Source organism: Lontra canadensis, unplaced genomic scaffold, assembly GCF_010015895.1.
Source record: "Lontra canadensis isolate GAN:19392208 unplaced genomic scaffold, GSC_riverotter_1.0 scaffold146, whole genome shotgun sequence".
In the NCBI taxonomy this organism is placed as follows: domain Eukaryota; kingdom Metazoa; phylum Chordata; class Mammalia; order Carnivora; family Mustelidae; genus Lontra; species Lontra canadensis.
Window position 1 is genome coordinate 2,811,405 of NW_022631140.1, and position 17,129 is coordinate 2,828,533.

The 17,129-nt window shown below is 40.0% G+C and overlaps 1 protein-coding gene across 3 annotated transcripts in view; it reads right to left on the reverse strand.

Annotated features, from left to right (window-relative positions):
- Nucleotides 1-17,129, reverse strand: part of METTL9 (methyltransferase like 9) — a 45,994-nt gene that overhangs the window by 14,976 nt on the left and 13,889 nt on the right. For all 3 annotated transcript variants that reach the window (XM_032844017.1, XM_032844016.1, XM_032844015.1), the window contains exons 2-4: nt 15,868-16,058; nt 11,292-11,501; nt 6,131-6,315 (exon numbers count right to left, since the gene is read on the reverse strand). In XM_032844017.1, coding sequence (XP_032699908.1) covers nt 6,131-6,315; nt 11,292-11,501; nt 15,868-16,058 — 586 coding nt within the window. The remainder of the gene's footprint in view (nt 1-6,130; nt 6,316-11,291; nt 11,502-15,867; nt 16,059-17,129) is intronic.

Below are 17,129 nucleotides of genomic sequence, written 5' to 3' on the forward strand. Positions count from 1 at the left end.
CTGCAGAGCAGAGAGCCCGATGTGGGGCTCGATCCCAGGACCCTGGGATATGACCTGAGCCGAAGGCAGAGGCTTTAACCCATGGAGCCACCCAGGCGCCCCGAGGTTAGCAGGATTTCCAGAGTAACTAATTTCCTTTTCTCTGCTACATCAGACCTGAGTGAATCAGGGACCCCTAGATCACAGGCAAAGAGTGAAGATTCTGTGGGATCAAGTCACACTAACCAATGGGCAGTGTACACTTCGAGACGAGTTGCAATGCCTAATGAAGTCATCAAATTATGATAGTTACTGTGAGAAGAGTGAGGTCTCAGACCTGAAGGACACATATTTCAAATATTTCAATACTGAAGTACTGTGAACATAGGATTAATAAAGCCACAAACAAAATCAAAGTAACAGGACAGAATGGGATGACCTAAATCTAACACGTATTAAATAATCAACACTGAGACAGACACAGTAGGGCATTCTCCTATACATTAGACTCTTTACTACTCAGGACGAACCTTGAGATAAGGATTAGCCCCACTCTTAGAGATGAAACACAAACCTTGACAAGAGGCCCATGTTTCAAACAGGGCCTCAGAGCCCAAGCTCTTTCCATGCAAGTCTTACCAGTCTTGCTTATTTCTCTTTAGACTGATAATGGGAGTTTTAAGACTAAATATGCCTAATTTAACCAGAACAATGGCCCTAGAAGAAAGTAATAAAGTTGCCAAAGGCTACTTCCCAACAGGCAGCAGCCTCCCTGGTTTCACAGGAGAATTCTACCAAACTTTCGAAGAACAGAGAACCACATGCAATTTAAAGTGTTCCAGAGCATGGAGGAAAAACTTCCAAATTATTTTTTACAAAGCCAGCAGAATATTGATACCAAAACATGACAAAGATAACACCCTCCAAAAAATAAAAGATGAGATATAAATCAATCATTAGTCATCAATATGTTGCTAACATATTCATTTAGAATTTTTATAAATATAATCTGGCAATGCATTACAAGAAGATTATCCCACCCAAGCCCGGAAATGCAAGGGTGGATATACAGTGTACACATACTAATAATTTAACAAGTCAAAGGAGAAGAAACAGAATGACTATCTCCATTGATGTTGAATATATAGGTAACAAAATTCAACAGCGATTCCTGACTTCTTAAGCTCTTAATGAAACAAGATTTAGAAGAAGATGATTTCAAGCCAAACAACGGCAATCTCAAGCCAAAAGACAGCATCATATAATCAAGTAGAAATATTCTCATTAAAGTAAAAAATAAGATAAAAATGCCTACCATTTTAAAAAACATTTTCTGGAATTAACTACCATTTCACTTGGACAAAAAAGTCTAAACAGGGAAAGTAAGTAGCAAAACCATTTGTAGATATATCAAGGAAACGCAAGAGAATCAATATAGAAACTACTGGAGACACTAAAATAATTGAAAAATGTGAAAGATTACCAAATTAATACAGACACAAAAAATCAATTGCTTGGGTATGTACACCTACCATTCATTCTAAACTATGATGAAAGAGCCATTTGCTACAACACGGATGAAACTGGAGGACATTATGGTAAGTGCAACACGCCAGACACAGAAAGATAAATACTGCTGATCCCACTTACATGTGGAATCTAAACAAGTCAAACTGGTAAAACCAGACAGTAGAACAGTGGTTGCCTGGGGCTGGAGGGTGGGGAAAATAGGGAGACACTAGTCAAAGGGCACAGACTTCAGTGACAGTAAGTTCTGGGGATCTAACATACAGCAGGAAGACTACAGTAAGAAACCTTATACTGCACATCTGAAGTTTACTAAAAAAAAATAGAGCTTAAGTGTTATCACACACAAAAAAAGGGTAACTATGCGAGGTGATGAATGCATTAGACTATAGCAGTAATTCACAACATGTATGCATATTAATCATCATGCTGCATACCTTAAATACACATAATTTTTATTTGTCAATTTCCCAAAAGCTAGGGAAAAAATTTAAAAGTTAAAAACCAGGGGGTGCCTGTGTGGCTCTGCCTGTGGCTCACTCAAGTCATGATCCCAGTGTCCCAGGATGGAGCCCCACACTGTCAGGTTCCCTGCTCAATGGGGAGTTTGGGTTTCACTCTCTCTCTACCGCTCCCCCCAGCTTGTGTTCTCTCGCTCACTCTGTCTCAAATAAACAAATAAAATCTTTTAAAAATAAATAAATAATAACAATAAAATTAAAGCACCCAAACCCATCGCCAATTCCAGATGTCCCTTTCTTGCTTTTACAGTTTATTTTCTCCGTAACATTTATCACCAACAGCATGCCATTTGTTTCCTTTCTTCCTCACTAGAACTAAGCTCCATGAGGGCAATAGTATCTGTGTGTTTTCCACTTGCTGTATCTCCAGCATCTAGGCAACTCAGTAAATACTTTTAAATGAATGAAGATATTCTGTGGCATAAGAGTACCAATTCCCTTCCACCTTCATTGTAAGCTCAGTCCAACAGTGTAAATATGCTCAGGGCAGAGGACTCTCTTCCAGACCCAGAGAGTGTGTCATGACTGTCCTATACCCCTCACCAGTTGCTGCTGGGCAGGAACATATGCCCCTACCCTTTACAATGGGCCCTAAAGTGATGGGGAGATTTCTGGGGAACATTTCCCTCACTTATTTAAACAAAACAAAAAAAAATGTATGGGGGAGCATTCTCTTTTCAAGAGAAAAGATTTTTCTTTTCTTTTCAAGATTTTTTTTCTGGGGGTGGGGGTGCAATGGGGAAGGACAGAGGGAGAATCTTAAGCAGGCTCCACATGTAGTGTAGAGCCCGACGTGGGGCTCCAACCTTGAGATCATGACCTGAGTGGAAATCAAGAGTCAGGAGGTTAATTGCCTAAGCCACCCAGGTGCTCCTCTCTCTTCAAGATTTTGTCATGCCTACACATGAGATTTGGCACTACATTAGCCATTTTGTAATTCTAAAAGGAATGCCAATACACTGAATATGAAGAAAGGAAAGCAGGCGTTGAACTTCAACAGAAGAGCTGTATAACAGAATTAATCCAACCATAGAATTGCTTTCCTAAAATAAACTCTTCATTTTTAAAGAGAGAGAGAGCAAGGAGGGTTGGGAGGGGGGCAAAGACAGAAGGAGAGAGAGTCTCAAGAGACTCTATGCTGGGCGTAGAAACCAACACGGGGCTTAATATCAAGACTCTGAGATCAGGACCTGAGCCGAAACAAAGTATTGGCTGACCACCCAGGCACCCTGCTCCTTCTGTTTCTTAAAGCAGAAAGCAACCCGATCCATACTTACACATGTACAAAGACCTGCTAAGAGTGTGTTCATTCCACTATTATTTATAAAGCAAACTGCTGGTACCTAAAAGTACATAAACAGGGGCTTCCTCAAGTAAAGTTATATATCCAGTGGTGTGCTGGTAAATGTTTACCAACCACCCTGGAGAGGAGAAAAGCTATTGTGTTTGCCAATTTTCAAGATTTAAGTGTTCCCACCATTGACCATACAATGGTCAGTTTCAATAACAGTCCTGTTCGATGACTATTTCACTAACTTCACAACAATAAAATAATCAGCTCTCAAGAGCCAGTAAAACCAGCCACTGCTTATATCCAGATGACGATGTAGGTACATATGTGCTGGTAAGGAGTAATTTTCTAGATACACTAAAGTGGAAAAAGGCAACCAAAGGGTTTACAATGGGATTTAATTAGATAATCAATTTTTTCACGTGCACACAGAGTTATATTTACATAGACTATCTTAAGAATATTCAAGAGACCCGAACAAGACTATGGAACTGGGATGAATGAGAAAATTTTCATGTATACTCTCTTGCTAACTGCTTGAACTCTTTTTTTTTTTTTTTAAGATTTTATTTATTTATTTGACAGAGAGAGATCACAAGTAGGCAGAGAGGCAGGCAGAGAGAGAGGGGGAAGCAGGCTCCCTGCCGAGCAGAGAGCCTGATGTGGGACTCGATCCCAGGACCCTGGGATCATGACCTGAGCCGAAAGCAGAGGCTTTAACCCACTGAGCCAACCAGGCGCCCCTGCTTGAACTCTTTTAACCATGAATTGCATTTTTTTTATAAAAATTACAGTTTTTAAAAAATTAAACATTTAATAACCCCTAACCAAAACTGGGTCAGTAAGCCAAATAAACTGAAATTGGAATTAGAAAGGCACATTTTACATTTCTTTTCCAAATTAACCTAAGTAACAAAACTGCTGTGGTTTGACTTAAAGACAAGTCAAAAAAAAATCACAAAAAATCACTGCATCTACAATTGGGTTTTTGTTAAAAAACAGATTGAGCCAAGTATGCCAAGCACACTCTGATATTCATAAAAGAGCCCAGTATTCATGAACTCACACGGCAAGGTCACTTTGCAGTTCACCATCCTCACACCGTGTCACATGGAAATCATCAGGATCTAATTAGTGACTTAGAAAAAGGAAGCAATAATAGAGTGCTGTAGAGCAATCTGCAAAATTTATAGGTCACTAAAGGTCACCCACAGCAACAAAGCTTCTTGTCTCAGGTTTGCTATGTGTCACATGTCAGACTCCTTGGACTCAACAGGCAACTCTGTGCTTTGTGCCCACAATCAAGTAGCTTGTTTTCAGGCCTTGTCCAGTTGGATTTCCTCTCAATTTTTAGTGTGAGCAACACAAGGAAATAAAATTCATGGTTAGATTGATGTTTCTTCCCCTGCTCTTCCACCTCCTGCTATGCCAGGAAATAGCACTAAAATTCTATCATGTGGTTGCCCAACAGGACACAGGAAACTGGGACCTTACAATCTGATGACTAGTGATTGCAATGCAGAGATGAAGTGGAGACTTAATTACACAGGGAACAGCACTGAAAAAAGGTCAGGTTGCTGAATTATCAAGGATATTTGCTAGGGTTTTCACTGTAGTACCCACACACACACACACATACAACGTAAAGCAATGTCTTCTTTACCATGACAAGTGATTCTACACCAGGAATGTAAAAATGAAGAAGTTAGATGGGGGAGGGACTAGCAGGTCTACCTGAGCTCTTTCCCACCCTCTTATGTCTAAAGAATTTTCCATTTCCTCCCATCATCAACATAAATCTAAAATCATCTGGTAAATGTTAAAGCAAGCATTTAATCTGAAGGGACTAGGACCTGAGGGGAAAAAAATAAGGACAAAAAGATATGAAGGAGCAAGTGAGTAGCAATGATTTACACTTGGGTTTCCATGGTGATAAGCAAACATGAGCATTATTCCCTAAGACAGATTTTCACACATACTTGTTAACTACAATGCTTGCAAAATAGTAATGGGTTCCTTAAAAATGTCTGCATGCTCTTGGAGTTTTTGAATGTAAGGCTGAACTGGACAGTAAAATGGGAAAACTAAAGATTTTTAAATATTAACATGTATTACTTATACAATAAATAATTTTTTATGGGCACATTAACTTGTGAAAATGCAAAGGAGAGGCTTAAGTCGTAACTTTCAACATGAGCTGAAATGCAGACCCTGCTAGCTAAAACCACGAGTTAACATGACTACAACCAGGTCACTGTAAACACGAAGTTCTATGAAATCAAAGCATTTCTTTTAATATATTCTTCATTCAGTATTGTTGAAGAGCAAGACTACGCAATCAACAAACCAAATGTCACACAAAGAAATGACACATGCTGGAACACAAATGGTCTTTAGAAAGGTAAAAAGATAACAGCATTTATCATTTTGAGAATCTGGAGTAAGAGACGTAAGGTACAAATCAACCAGGACATTCGGCAATATACACAGGTAAACTAAAAGGCATCATTCATTTCTTGACTAGTCTTATAAGCTAATAAACAAATGGTTCAGGCTCCATTTAGGAGCAGAAAATATCGACACATGTCAGGTTTGAAATTTCAAGAAGGCAGACCCAGCTGAGTATTCACTATGACCACGGCAAACGGAGTACCAGAGTTCTGTAAAATCTGCATTAAGATGAGCATTAGCCAAGGCCATATTTTACATGAGTTAACCATAGTCCTTTAAATTCCAGGCTATTCTAAGAAAAGAGAATCACAAACACCAATAAACATCAATGCAGGGTAAGAGGCGACCTGACCACACTTACCGTTTTCCACATAGGGATGAAAGGGTAAAACCAGGGCGAGGATGACCCTGCCTCTAGTTGGCTCCAAGACACTTCTGATATCTTTTAACAAAGTCAGGGGCTGATCACAGCGGTCCAGCAAATTCAAGCAGCTGATGACATCATACTGGAACCCTGTATTCTGCCATTCGTTTATACCAAGCACTCTGAAAACATCAGAAAGAACTTGATTGATATAAACCCCCTGCAAGACATCTTTAAGAACTGAAACGCCAGTACACGCTCTAACATCGTCTTCTAAATCAAAGTAAATGCAAGACCTTTCATTTATAATTTATACTTGCAGTAATAAAATGGCCAGGCCAAGAAAAACAGCAACCATATTTCTCTAAATTTAGCATTTCACCTATTTCCAAACCTAAAAACATATACTTCCTTTGTAAGAACTAATCATGTTTAATATGTATGAAGATATAAAATGATAAAAATGGTTAGAACTAGGCCATCAAATTCTTTTTTCTTAACCTAAAAACATTTTATTCATTTAAAACTACCTCTTTTGAATATTATTTTTTTAAGGTTTTATTTATTTATTTGACAAAGAGACAGAGAGAGCACAAGCAGGCAGAGGGAGAGGGAGAAGCAGGCTCCTCACTGAGCAGGGAGCCTGACTCGGGGCTCTATCCCAGGACCCTAGGATCATGACCTGAGCCGAAGGCAGCTGCTTAACTGATTGGGTGTCAAAAAGAGGCGCCCCTCTTTTGAACTTTAAGCAAAATACAGGAAGTGACCTTTTCTTTTAGTAGTTCAACTAGCTGCGGAGATCCAGGGAACTGTGAGTTAGTAATTCTAAGCTTAGGAATCGAGGTTAGTAGGGTGCCTGGGTGGCTCAGTCAGTTGAGCTTCAAACTCTTGGTTTTGGCTCAGGTCATGATCTCATGGGTCATAGGCTCAAGTCCCACATCACGCCCTGTGCTCAGCGACAAGGTAGGGGGATCAGCTTGAAGGATTCTCTCCCTCTGCCTCCCCTCCCTCACCCTCCCTCTCTTTCTAAAATGCATAAATAGGGGCGCCTGGGTGGCTCAGTGGGTTAAAGCCTCTGCCTCTGGCTCGGGTCATGATCTCAGGGTCCTGGGATCGAGCCCCACATCGGGCTCTCTGCTCGGCGGGGAGCCTGCTTCCTCCTCTCTCTGCCTGCCTCTCTGCCTGCTTGTGATCTCTGTCAAATAAAAAAATAAAATCTTTAAAAATAAATAATAAAATGGATAAATAAATCTTTTGAACTATGCCATTAAATTCTTGAACATCAAATGAACAAAAAATCCTACTTTCTACATCCATTGGAATTTAATAATAAAATACAATCTATATTCATGTTTTCTATTCCTGGGGTCCCTCCTATTTTTAAGAATGGCTGGGGGTGATTTAAGATAAATTCCATTTACAACCTATGGCCTTTGAACACATCTCTGTTCCCAGGAGACAGATGCCATTTCATACCCTAGAATCTTCATATCTGAATAACTATATAGAAAACGACAAAGCACAGGACATCCTATTAAAACTGCAAGGGAAGAACGCAGTTAACTTACCACTCTCAGCCCTCAGTCTCTCACTCTCTCCCTCCCTCTCCCTAGCTCTCAGAACATTTCTAAGTCCTTTACAATGTTTCATCCACTGAGAGAAGGAATTCTCTTATCAAGAGTCTTTGTTAACCACACCATTAAGGCAATTCTGTAAATTACTGCTGCTTGGTTATGACAATCAGAATGTGGCAGGTGAGGCATGTTATGACAGAGGCAGGGGAAAAAAGGAAATAGGAGAAAGGATCTTTGGTAAACAAGTCTCTGATAATGCTGAGTAGGTACAGTAGAGTTATCTTAGAAAATTCTAAAAGTATAATGAGGGCTGTTTTAGGAAACTCATTAAAATAGTGATATTTGAGAGCATTTTCAAATAGTAGAATAAAAGAAGCACAAAGCACTCAACTGCATCTTCTTTTCAGTTTAGATTTTTTTTTTTAAATAACTAAAGCCTCCTCCAAAACAACACTCTAACCAACTTCAAGGGACTAGTCAGACTCCTTTGTTGCTTGAATTAAGCAGGGCATTAGGGTTCCAAACTCACGCTGTTGTACTGAACTTGTAACTGCAATGATGATTTTATTTATTTTTTTTAAGATTTTATTTATTTATTTGACAGATCACAAGTAGGCAGAGGTAGGCAGAGAGAGAGGGGGAAGCAGGTTCCCCGCTGAGCAGAGAGCCCGATGCGGGGCTCGATCCCAGGACCCTGAGATCATGACGTGAGCCGAAGGCAGAGGCTTTAACCCACTGAGCCACCCAGGTGCCCCTGCAATGATGATTTTAGAAACTAGATTTAGCTCATTCAAACTATAAAGATCCTACTTTTGAGATACAAATATTAATCAATTCCCATTTTAAAAACCGAGATAAACCATTAAAAAGGACTATCTGTATATTAATACCTTAGTCAAATAGCCTGTTTCAATTCATAAATCGCAAAAACAAATAAATCATATTCTTAATTTAAAACAAAATTGAACAAAAAAATCTTAAGCCCAGCTACAAGGAAGCAGAAGCCGAGCATTACCATGTTTTAATCTAGGATAATCTCACTAAATCCATCTCTGAATTACCTGCAGATTTTTTTTTAATTTATTTATTCATTTTTTTTTAATTTATTTGACAGAATGACACAGCAAAAGAGGGAACACAAGCAGGGGGAGTGGGAGTGGGAGAGGGAGAAGAGGCTTCCCGCTGATCAGGGAGCCCCATATGCAGGGCTCAATCCCAGGACCCTGAGATCGTGACCTGAGCCGAAGGCAGACGCTCAATGACTGAGCCACCCAGGTGTCCTTTACCTGCAGACTTTGAAAGAAAGGCAAGCTCCTAACAGAATTATGGCTTTAACACAGGGACAGTTATGGCTACACATTTAGAAGCCCAACTTCTTTACTTCTGTTTGGTGATTTTTCATCTATAAACTCAGTTCCACCAATGAAGACAAATGTATGGGCTCTGCTCAAACTGCATGTTAGCCCAGCAATGAGACACGTGGTTAAGATTTCCTTATGAGAGCAGGGGAAGAAGTGACTTGTCCCAATCACACTGCAAGTCCCTGGCAGAGTAAAAATGGCACCTTGGAAACTCTTCTAGTGCATTATTCAGGTCAGTGAACCTGCTCTCCCCAGCTAAGGCAAGACCGAGCCGGACACTCGGTCTGTGAATGAATGCTGCCAGGGTGGTGGGCTGACACTGAAGGGAGTCTGCATTACAGTCTCCAACATCTCTTCATTAAAAAGAGAAAATAGGGGCGCCTGGGTGGCTCAGTGGGTTAAAGCCTCTGCCTTCGGCTCAGGTCATGATCCCAGGGTCCTGGGATCGAGCCCCGCATCGGGCTCTCTGCTCAGCAGCGAGCCTGCTTCCCTTCCTCTCTCTCTCTCTGCCTGCCTCTCTGCCTACTTCTGATCTCTGTCTATCAAATAAATAAATAAAATCTTTAAAAAAAAAAAAAATAGCATCCCTAACAGCTATTTAAACATGGAGAGTGACAAGGACTTGGATGCTCGAGCCATTAGGAAGGTCAATATCTAAAATCTACCTCAGCTCTGAGAGATAGCTATGTATGATTATACCAAAGAGAACACTTACTCCTCTTTCCAGATAAAACCCCATTACATTTGTTGATCATAACCTTCCCTTCTACCCCCTTCCTACTTGGTCTTCTCTTCTCCAAACTAAACATTTCCATATTTTGCCAATGTTCAATCCAGTCCAGCTCCAAGAGCTACACCAATGCTCTGTCTTTAGGGTTAGTGTATATGAGCAGAAACAGGTGGATAGGAAAGTGAGTGCATAATTCTTTTCTCCATTTTTCATAAGGCTCAGCCTGGCTTCCAAAATATCAGAGGAGGCAGGCTCTAATCTCCCCTCCTGCATTCTGTACCCAGTACCTTCTTCTCCCATTCAGTAGAATCCATACTAAATAAAGAACACCTTCTTCCTAAGTCTTTCAAGAAGGAGATGGCCTTAAAACCAAGATTTGATACTTCTTGCCCATTAGGATGGCTATTATCAAAAATAAATAAATAAATAAATAACAAGTATTGGTGAGGATACAGAGAAATGGGAAACCTTGTGCATTGCTGGTGGGATGTAAAATGGTGCAGCTGCTATGGAAAATGGTATGACAATTCCTAAAAAAATTAAACAGTCTTACCATATAATCCAGCAATTACACTTCGGAGTATACAACCAAAAGTGAAAGCAAAAACTCGAACAGTTATTTTTACACTCGTGTTTGTAGAAGCATTTATTCACGATAGCTAAAAGGCGGAGGCTACTACCCATGTGTCCACTGACAGATGAATGGATAAGCAAAGTGTGGTATATCCATTCAATGAAGTATCATCCATACTTAAAAAGGAAGGAGATTCTGATACATGCCACAACATGGGTGAACCCTGAAGACATTATGGTTAGTGAAATAAGCCAGTCACAAGAGGACAAATAATGTATAATTCCTATTTCTGGTTCCCAGAATAGTCAAATTTGTAGAGACACAATATAGAATGGTGGTTGCCAGGGGCCAGGGAAGGGCAGGGTGGTGATCTGGGGAATAAGTGTTTGATGGGTACAGAGTTTCAGTGGGAAAAACAAAAAGGTTCTAGAGAAGGATGGTGGTGATGCTTACACAACACAAATGTATCTAATACCACTAACTGTACTCTTAAGAATGGTTAAAATGGTAAATTCTATATTATGTAGATTACCATTGTAAAAAAAATTTTTTTTCACTGAAAAATAAAAACAAAAACAAAATCCAAGCTTTCAGAATGTCAGAGTCCAATCAAGGAAAAGTCTCTACATCTGATCTCCCTTTACCAAGCTGTCCCTCCCCTGCCCTTTTCCGTCTATAGTGCCATCTCCTCTGCCAGCCCAAAATGATATTGACAAAGGAAAATGATTGCTCTCTTGATTTCTACTTTACTGTAATATGGAAAGTTTTAAAAAATTTCTCATCATGGAAAATTGTTTCTAGTTCATATCCTTTAAATTATATTCTCCTCATCTGCTCAATTTGGCAGCACACATACTAAATAAGAAGAAATACATCTAAAACCAAGAAATACACCCCAAACCAAGTCTAAAAATTATACCTGTATTTCTTCTTCTGAAGCTGCCATATCATAGTTTCAGACAGTTCAGTGGCATAAATTTCTTCAAAATGAGGGCTCATGATTTTTGTGACTTCTCCATCTCCAGCACCTAAATCAAGAAGTCTGTGGGTTTTCCAGTCTGGATTAATTTTTAGCAGTCTCTGAAACTGATCTGGTGAAAACACAAACATTGAGCCTCTTCCTAGCAACCTGGAAAAAAAGGGACAAAAATGGAAGAGACCATGCAAATTAAGCACCCCCACATACATTCAGAGCAACCACAGTAATTCAGCCCCAAGGGCCTCCTGAAACTACAAAATGTTTATTTTATGTGATTATATGGTTAAATTATACATTACCTTTTATATAACTTAAAGAGTCTAAACCGAAGTTAGTAAAATAAGAAAATATCTTTAGGTATCATTTGGCTCTGAGATAAATACTACCCCATAAAGAATGGGGAAGGCAGAGGAGTAAAAGGTGAAAAGGAATCAGGATGAATGAGAAAGGAAGGTAAGGGAAAAAAATGCGTAAGAAATTAAAAGGTGAGTGTGAAGAATTCATGTCAAACTAGGAAGGAGAGATGGACTGAGTAATGTTTTCTGATATAGGCCAACAGAATCAGACCGCAGCACTAGCCAGTAACACCAAGAAAAATCAAATAGGAAAAAAAAAAAAAAAAAAAGCTGTTATGAAACTAAACAATAGGTGAGAAAAAAAAAAAACCAGTTTCACTGTCATAGATTTTTAAGGGACACTAGAGAAAAGCAGAAAAGAGCGGTCCCTGTGATATCAGTTAATTTGCATTTAAAGAGTAGATTCATACTTCCATCAATTTACAGATTACAACAATTATCTGGGTCCTGCTATTTCTAAAGATCCTAAAAAACATTCAAAACTACAGTGATGCCTTTAAAAAAAGAGCTGGAGAGGTGTTAAATGGAGACCAGAGAGAACTCTCAGGAGCAGCAGCTGAAGCTCAAACCAGTTCTCCAGGAAGCACCATGGTGGGAAGCAGAAGGCACTCCCCACCTAGCTCTGGTATCTTAGCCCTCAAATCCTAGTCTTTCCAGGGCTTCTCCAACTCCCTTTAAGCAGCAGAACCCTTTCTTGAAATGAAGTGGAGCTCAGAGACTACAAAGAATGGTAAAGGGAGAGCTGCTGCAGAAAAGAGGTTAAGGGCCTCGGAGACGCTGTCACTTCTGGGCCTTTCCCTGCAAGCTGAAGGAGTTCTTGAGGCACTTCCTCTTCAGACACTGGAACACAGTTTGAAAACCACTGGTCTAGGAAACAGCAGGGAAACCTGTACTGTACTGCTACTTTCTGGAAATAATCGTAAGGTACAATGTCACATGCGTGCAACCTGGTACTCCTGGTAAGACCAGTTTTAGGAAAGAATTAAAATTGCGGAGTTCAAATAACAAATTCCCTCTCTCCCCTTTTCCCATTAAGGCTGTAGAAAAGTTTAACCAGATCTAATAATGTGTTTATGGTAAATCATCTGCCCCACAGAAATGCTAAAAACTAGGGGGCATGGAGAGCATGGGAGGCATGGTCATCAGAGGTTGCTAAAAACCATGCTATCCCTTACAAAGAAAAGCGATTTCCCGCAACACAGTTGTTTTTTTATCTTCTAGTGGAACACTAGGTTGTAGAAAGCAAATCCGCGAAAAGGGACTGAACTTACGGGAAGAACTTTACAAAATTTCACACAGGAGCTACCAGAGTCAGAGCAGGAAGAGGGTGCGGGCAGCACAGTTTGGGGCATGCATATTCCCAGAGTCGGTGCTGACTTGCCACAGGATCAAAAGTAAGTTGCAAAACCAGTCATTTGGCTTAAACTTTCCTACTTATAAGAAAAACAGGCTTCCGTAGCCAACTTCTTGAGAAGTAAGGAATCTTAAGGTAATAATCCTAAAATTCTTAGAGCTGCAGCTCATCTGAGGTCAGAGCTCAGGAGGTCATCTGACTTACCTACATTTCAAGGCACCAGAGAGAGAAGCACCATCCTATTTCCAAAGATCACGAGTAACAGAGGCTCCACAGAAAGGTTAAAACTGTCAAATCAAAATTCAAGCCCAGTATTTCTCAATCAGGACCAACTCTGCCTTCTAGGGGGCAGTGGGATTAGGTGGGAAAGTCTGGGGTAGTAGGTGGGAGTAGGTGGGAGAGTCAGGGGTAGTCCCACTGGCTTGGGAATGCTGTCACAGTTAGTGAGGAAAGCAAGAAAAGCTATACTTCCTGATATATATGGGTCAGTCCCACACAATAACAAAGTATCCCACCTAGAACACCAAAACACTGACCTAGCTCAATACAAAATTTCCAGCAAACACATATCATGAAGAGGTATGGCTCCCTAATTTGTCTTTTTAATTTCCAAAGTTAGTGATGCCCATTGGCGGGAAGGGATTAGTGTTTAATAACCATCCTAGGTTCTCTGGCCACAATCTAAGTTCTCTCCAGATACAGAATCTATAGAGGAGGTGTGGCTCCTTACAAATATTTTCTTTATAATATAAACTCTGAAAACAACAGCTATCAAGTCTCTCCTGACTTGGCCTTTCCCTTGCTGATACAAAGGAAGTCTGATAAGTATCTTTTTAATTCAAGAAGGTACCACACAGTACAGCACGCCTCGGAAAGATTGCAAGTCCAGTTCTAGACCACTTCAATAAAGCGAGTATCACAATAAAGCGAGCCAAACGAATTGTTTGGTTTCCCAGTGCACCTTTAATGTAACTTTTATTTATGTTTACAGTGATACCGCAGTCTATAAAGTACACAACAGCATTATGTCTAAAAAAGACAATGTACGTACCTTAGTTAAAAAATACTTTATTGTCAAAAAAAAAAAAAAGCTAGCCATCAGCTGAGTTTTCACCAAGCCATAATCACTGATCAGACATGATCATAATACAGTAATGAAAAAGTCTGAATATTGTGAGAATCACCAAAATAGGACACACAGATGCAACGTGAGCAAATGCTATTGGAAAAATGGCACTGATAGACTTGCATGATGCACCGTTATCCCAAAGTCCCAATTAAATTAAAAAAAAATGCAGTATCTGTGAGTGCAATTAAGAGAAGTGCAATAAAATGAGGTATGCCTGTAATTATTTCAGAAAGAGACAGCCAGCCATTCGTGGTAATAATCTATCATGGATGGAAAACACCAACAGGTTCAAAATTAAGCCTTCAGGTGAGATAGGACCCACAAGAAGACATGTTTTGGGAGAGTGGGAGGTGAGAGCCATAGATAAGGGACTGATTAAATGCACTGGCTCTCTTTGACCAAACTGTGAAATTGCATACCTGGGAATTTTAACCAGGATCCAGTGTGGCAGAAGTTGGGGGTAGGAGTAGAAGTGAAGGTGAGAGGTAGTTCAGAGTTTGAAATCTCCCAAAATTATATGTGAAATGTTGAATGCAAACATTATTTGAAGAGAGGATTCCTATATTTTACCATTTTTAAAGAGGTAAAGGACCACATAAAGGGTAAGAGTTACTGCTACAATGACTTGTCTGCTTTCCAAAGAAAATAATATAGTATAGAACAGAAATTCAATGCAGCCAATTTTAGAAACAAAATGTCAGACCAAGTTGTATAAACTCAACTACCAATACAAAAATAACAACTGTTTGCTGAAGCAAACTTAAGGCAATTTCATATAAACAATGAAGAAAATCAAGTAAGAAATCTTGAGAAATGGCTTGTGGTGCCTAAAAACATATTTAAGGACCAGATGATAGACTGGGGATGCAGACATTCAGGAGAAACTGGCTCCAAACCTCAAGGGGAAAAAAGAGTGGGCCCAACCAGTGGCTTTAAGCTGTCCAACAAGCCTTCGTAAGCCCTACTCGTTTTCTCCTTAGCATTCTAGTTTCTTGGGCCTTGGGGATATTTGAAACTTCGACAGAGAAAAGATAAAAAATATTCCTAAAGTTTCTTCCATGGATATATATGAGAGAACGACTCTGGAGACAGGTACTTCCACAGTAAGTCTGAAAGATTCTGGTGAGCCTAGATACTATGTAAGAACAGATTTTGCACCCTTCACTCGAAATAAGTTAGCACACATTGCTGTGGTGATTAATTAAGTCCCCCCAAAAACTTGCTCCTGGGAGGCGTGCTTAAGGCAAAGATTTTACTCTTCGGTTTATGTTAAGGACTTAGTTCCTGCTACTCATTACTCATAAGGAACTAGCAGCATTACAGGCATCACTTAGGAGTTTGTTAAAAATGGAGAATCTCAGGCCCCAGACCTACTGACTCACAATCTGTATTTTAACCAGATCTCCAAGTTGGTTCTTGTACCCATCAAAGCTGAGAAGCACTGCTCCAAGGAGAACTCCCACCGTAGAAATACAGACTAACAAGGTTCTTTATCAAGTTGTGGTGAATTTAAAAAGCTAACTGCACGAGGCTGAAGACACTGGCCCACTGCCAGGGCTTCTGACTAGGAGAAACACTGCGGTGGAGGCAGTCAACACCTTCGGCCAAAAAACTTTTCTCTTCCATTTTCTTTTTATAAACCTAAAGATAAGGAAAAAGTACGTAAGATTCACTTACCCATTGATAGATGTTCTAGACATAAACAGGCTAAAAACGGATGACACGAAAGAGTGATATAATTGGATAAATAGCCAGCCCGATTTCTCAATGCTGTTGTTTAAGAAGATCTGTGTTCCTTGGTCAAGGTAGCTCTGAACAAAGACAGCCTGGAGTGATTCACATAATTTCTCTCTGTTGCACACATACCACTAAAAAAGAAAGAAGAAAAGGTGAAAACACACAACTAAAGTGTCATCTAAGAACTCCAAAAACAAAAGCCAGAAGACTAAATCAAATCTAGTATTTCCAATATTATAATCTCATGGCGCTTGGCACTTCGAGAATAATCATCATCTCTTAAATACAGACAACCTATAAAGTATAAAATACTTCTACATAAATAATTTCTCATTTAATTCTCATAACGGGAATGGAGAAGTTTGAAGAGGGCTCTGAGTCATGCAGCTCTAGTGGCTTAGTAGGTGGCCGAGGTGTTCTGAGTCCCGCCGGGTCCAATGTTTCAGTCACTATACCCCCCGTACCCTGAGATCTAGGAAAGCTCCACTGGCCTCTCCTTCACTGAAAAGCAACATCAGAAGGCAAAAACTGGCATTAATAACTTTGGTTTTAGATAAGGAAACAGTCCCATATGCAGTGATTTGATTCAAAACCACCAAACAAATCAATGGCAGAGGAAGCAACAGAAGTTAATACTCCAGTGACCAGATTAACCTGCCTTTCTCCTTGTAGGCTATAGAGAGGCCTTTAGAAATAGGGAGGTGTGCTTTACCAGGTCTTGTAACACTCTCACAGACAGGCAATATGTGCTTGAGACAGATTAAGAAGTTACTTAAGGTCACAATGTAATCAATGAGAAGACAAAGTGATAACACGCAGGAGAATCAGGTATCTATGAACAGGCTCTCGCCACAACACAATTTTGAGGACAAAATTCAAGAACCTCCACCATGGATAAAATGTAATCTTCCACAATAAGTGTTTTCCATTTTCATTTAGAGTCAGTGTACCAGGGAAGGGGGGAGTAAGACCTCAGAGCAGGCCAGCTGTAGGGTCAGCTCCACGGTCAAGTCCTGGCTCTGCCATTCCTGTGTAAACTCAGACAAGTCACTTAATCTCTGAGCCTCCGTTCATACATCTGTGGACTAGAGATGTCACTGCTATCTATCTATCCTAGTAGGGTACTGAGAGGATTAAACAAGATAATGCAAGCAAATCCTCAGTATAGTACCAGACACACAGAAGAATCCTATAATAACAGC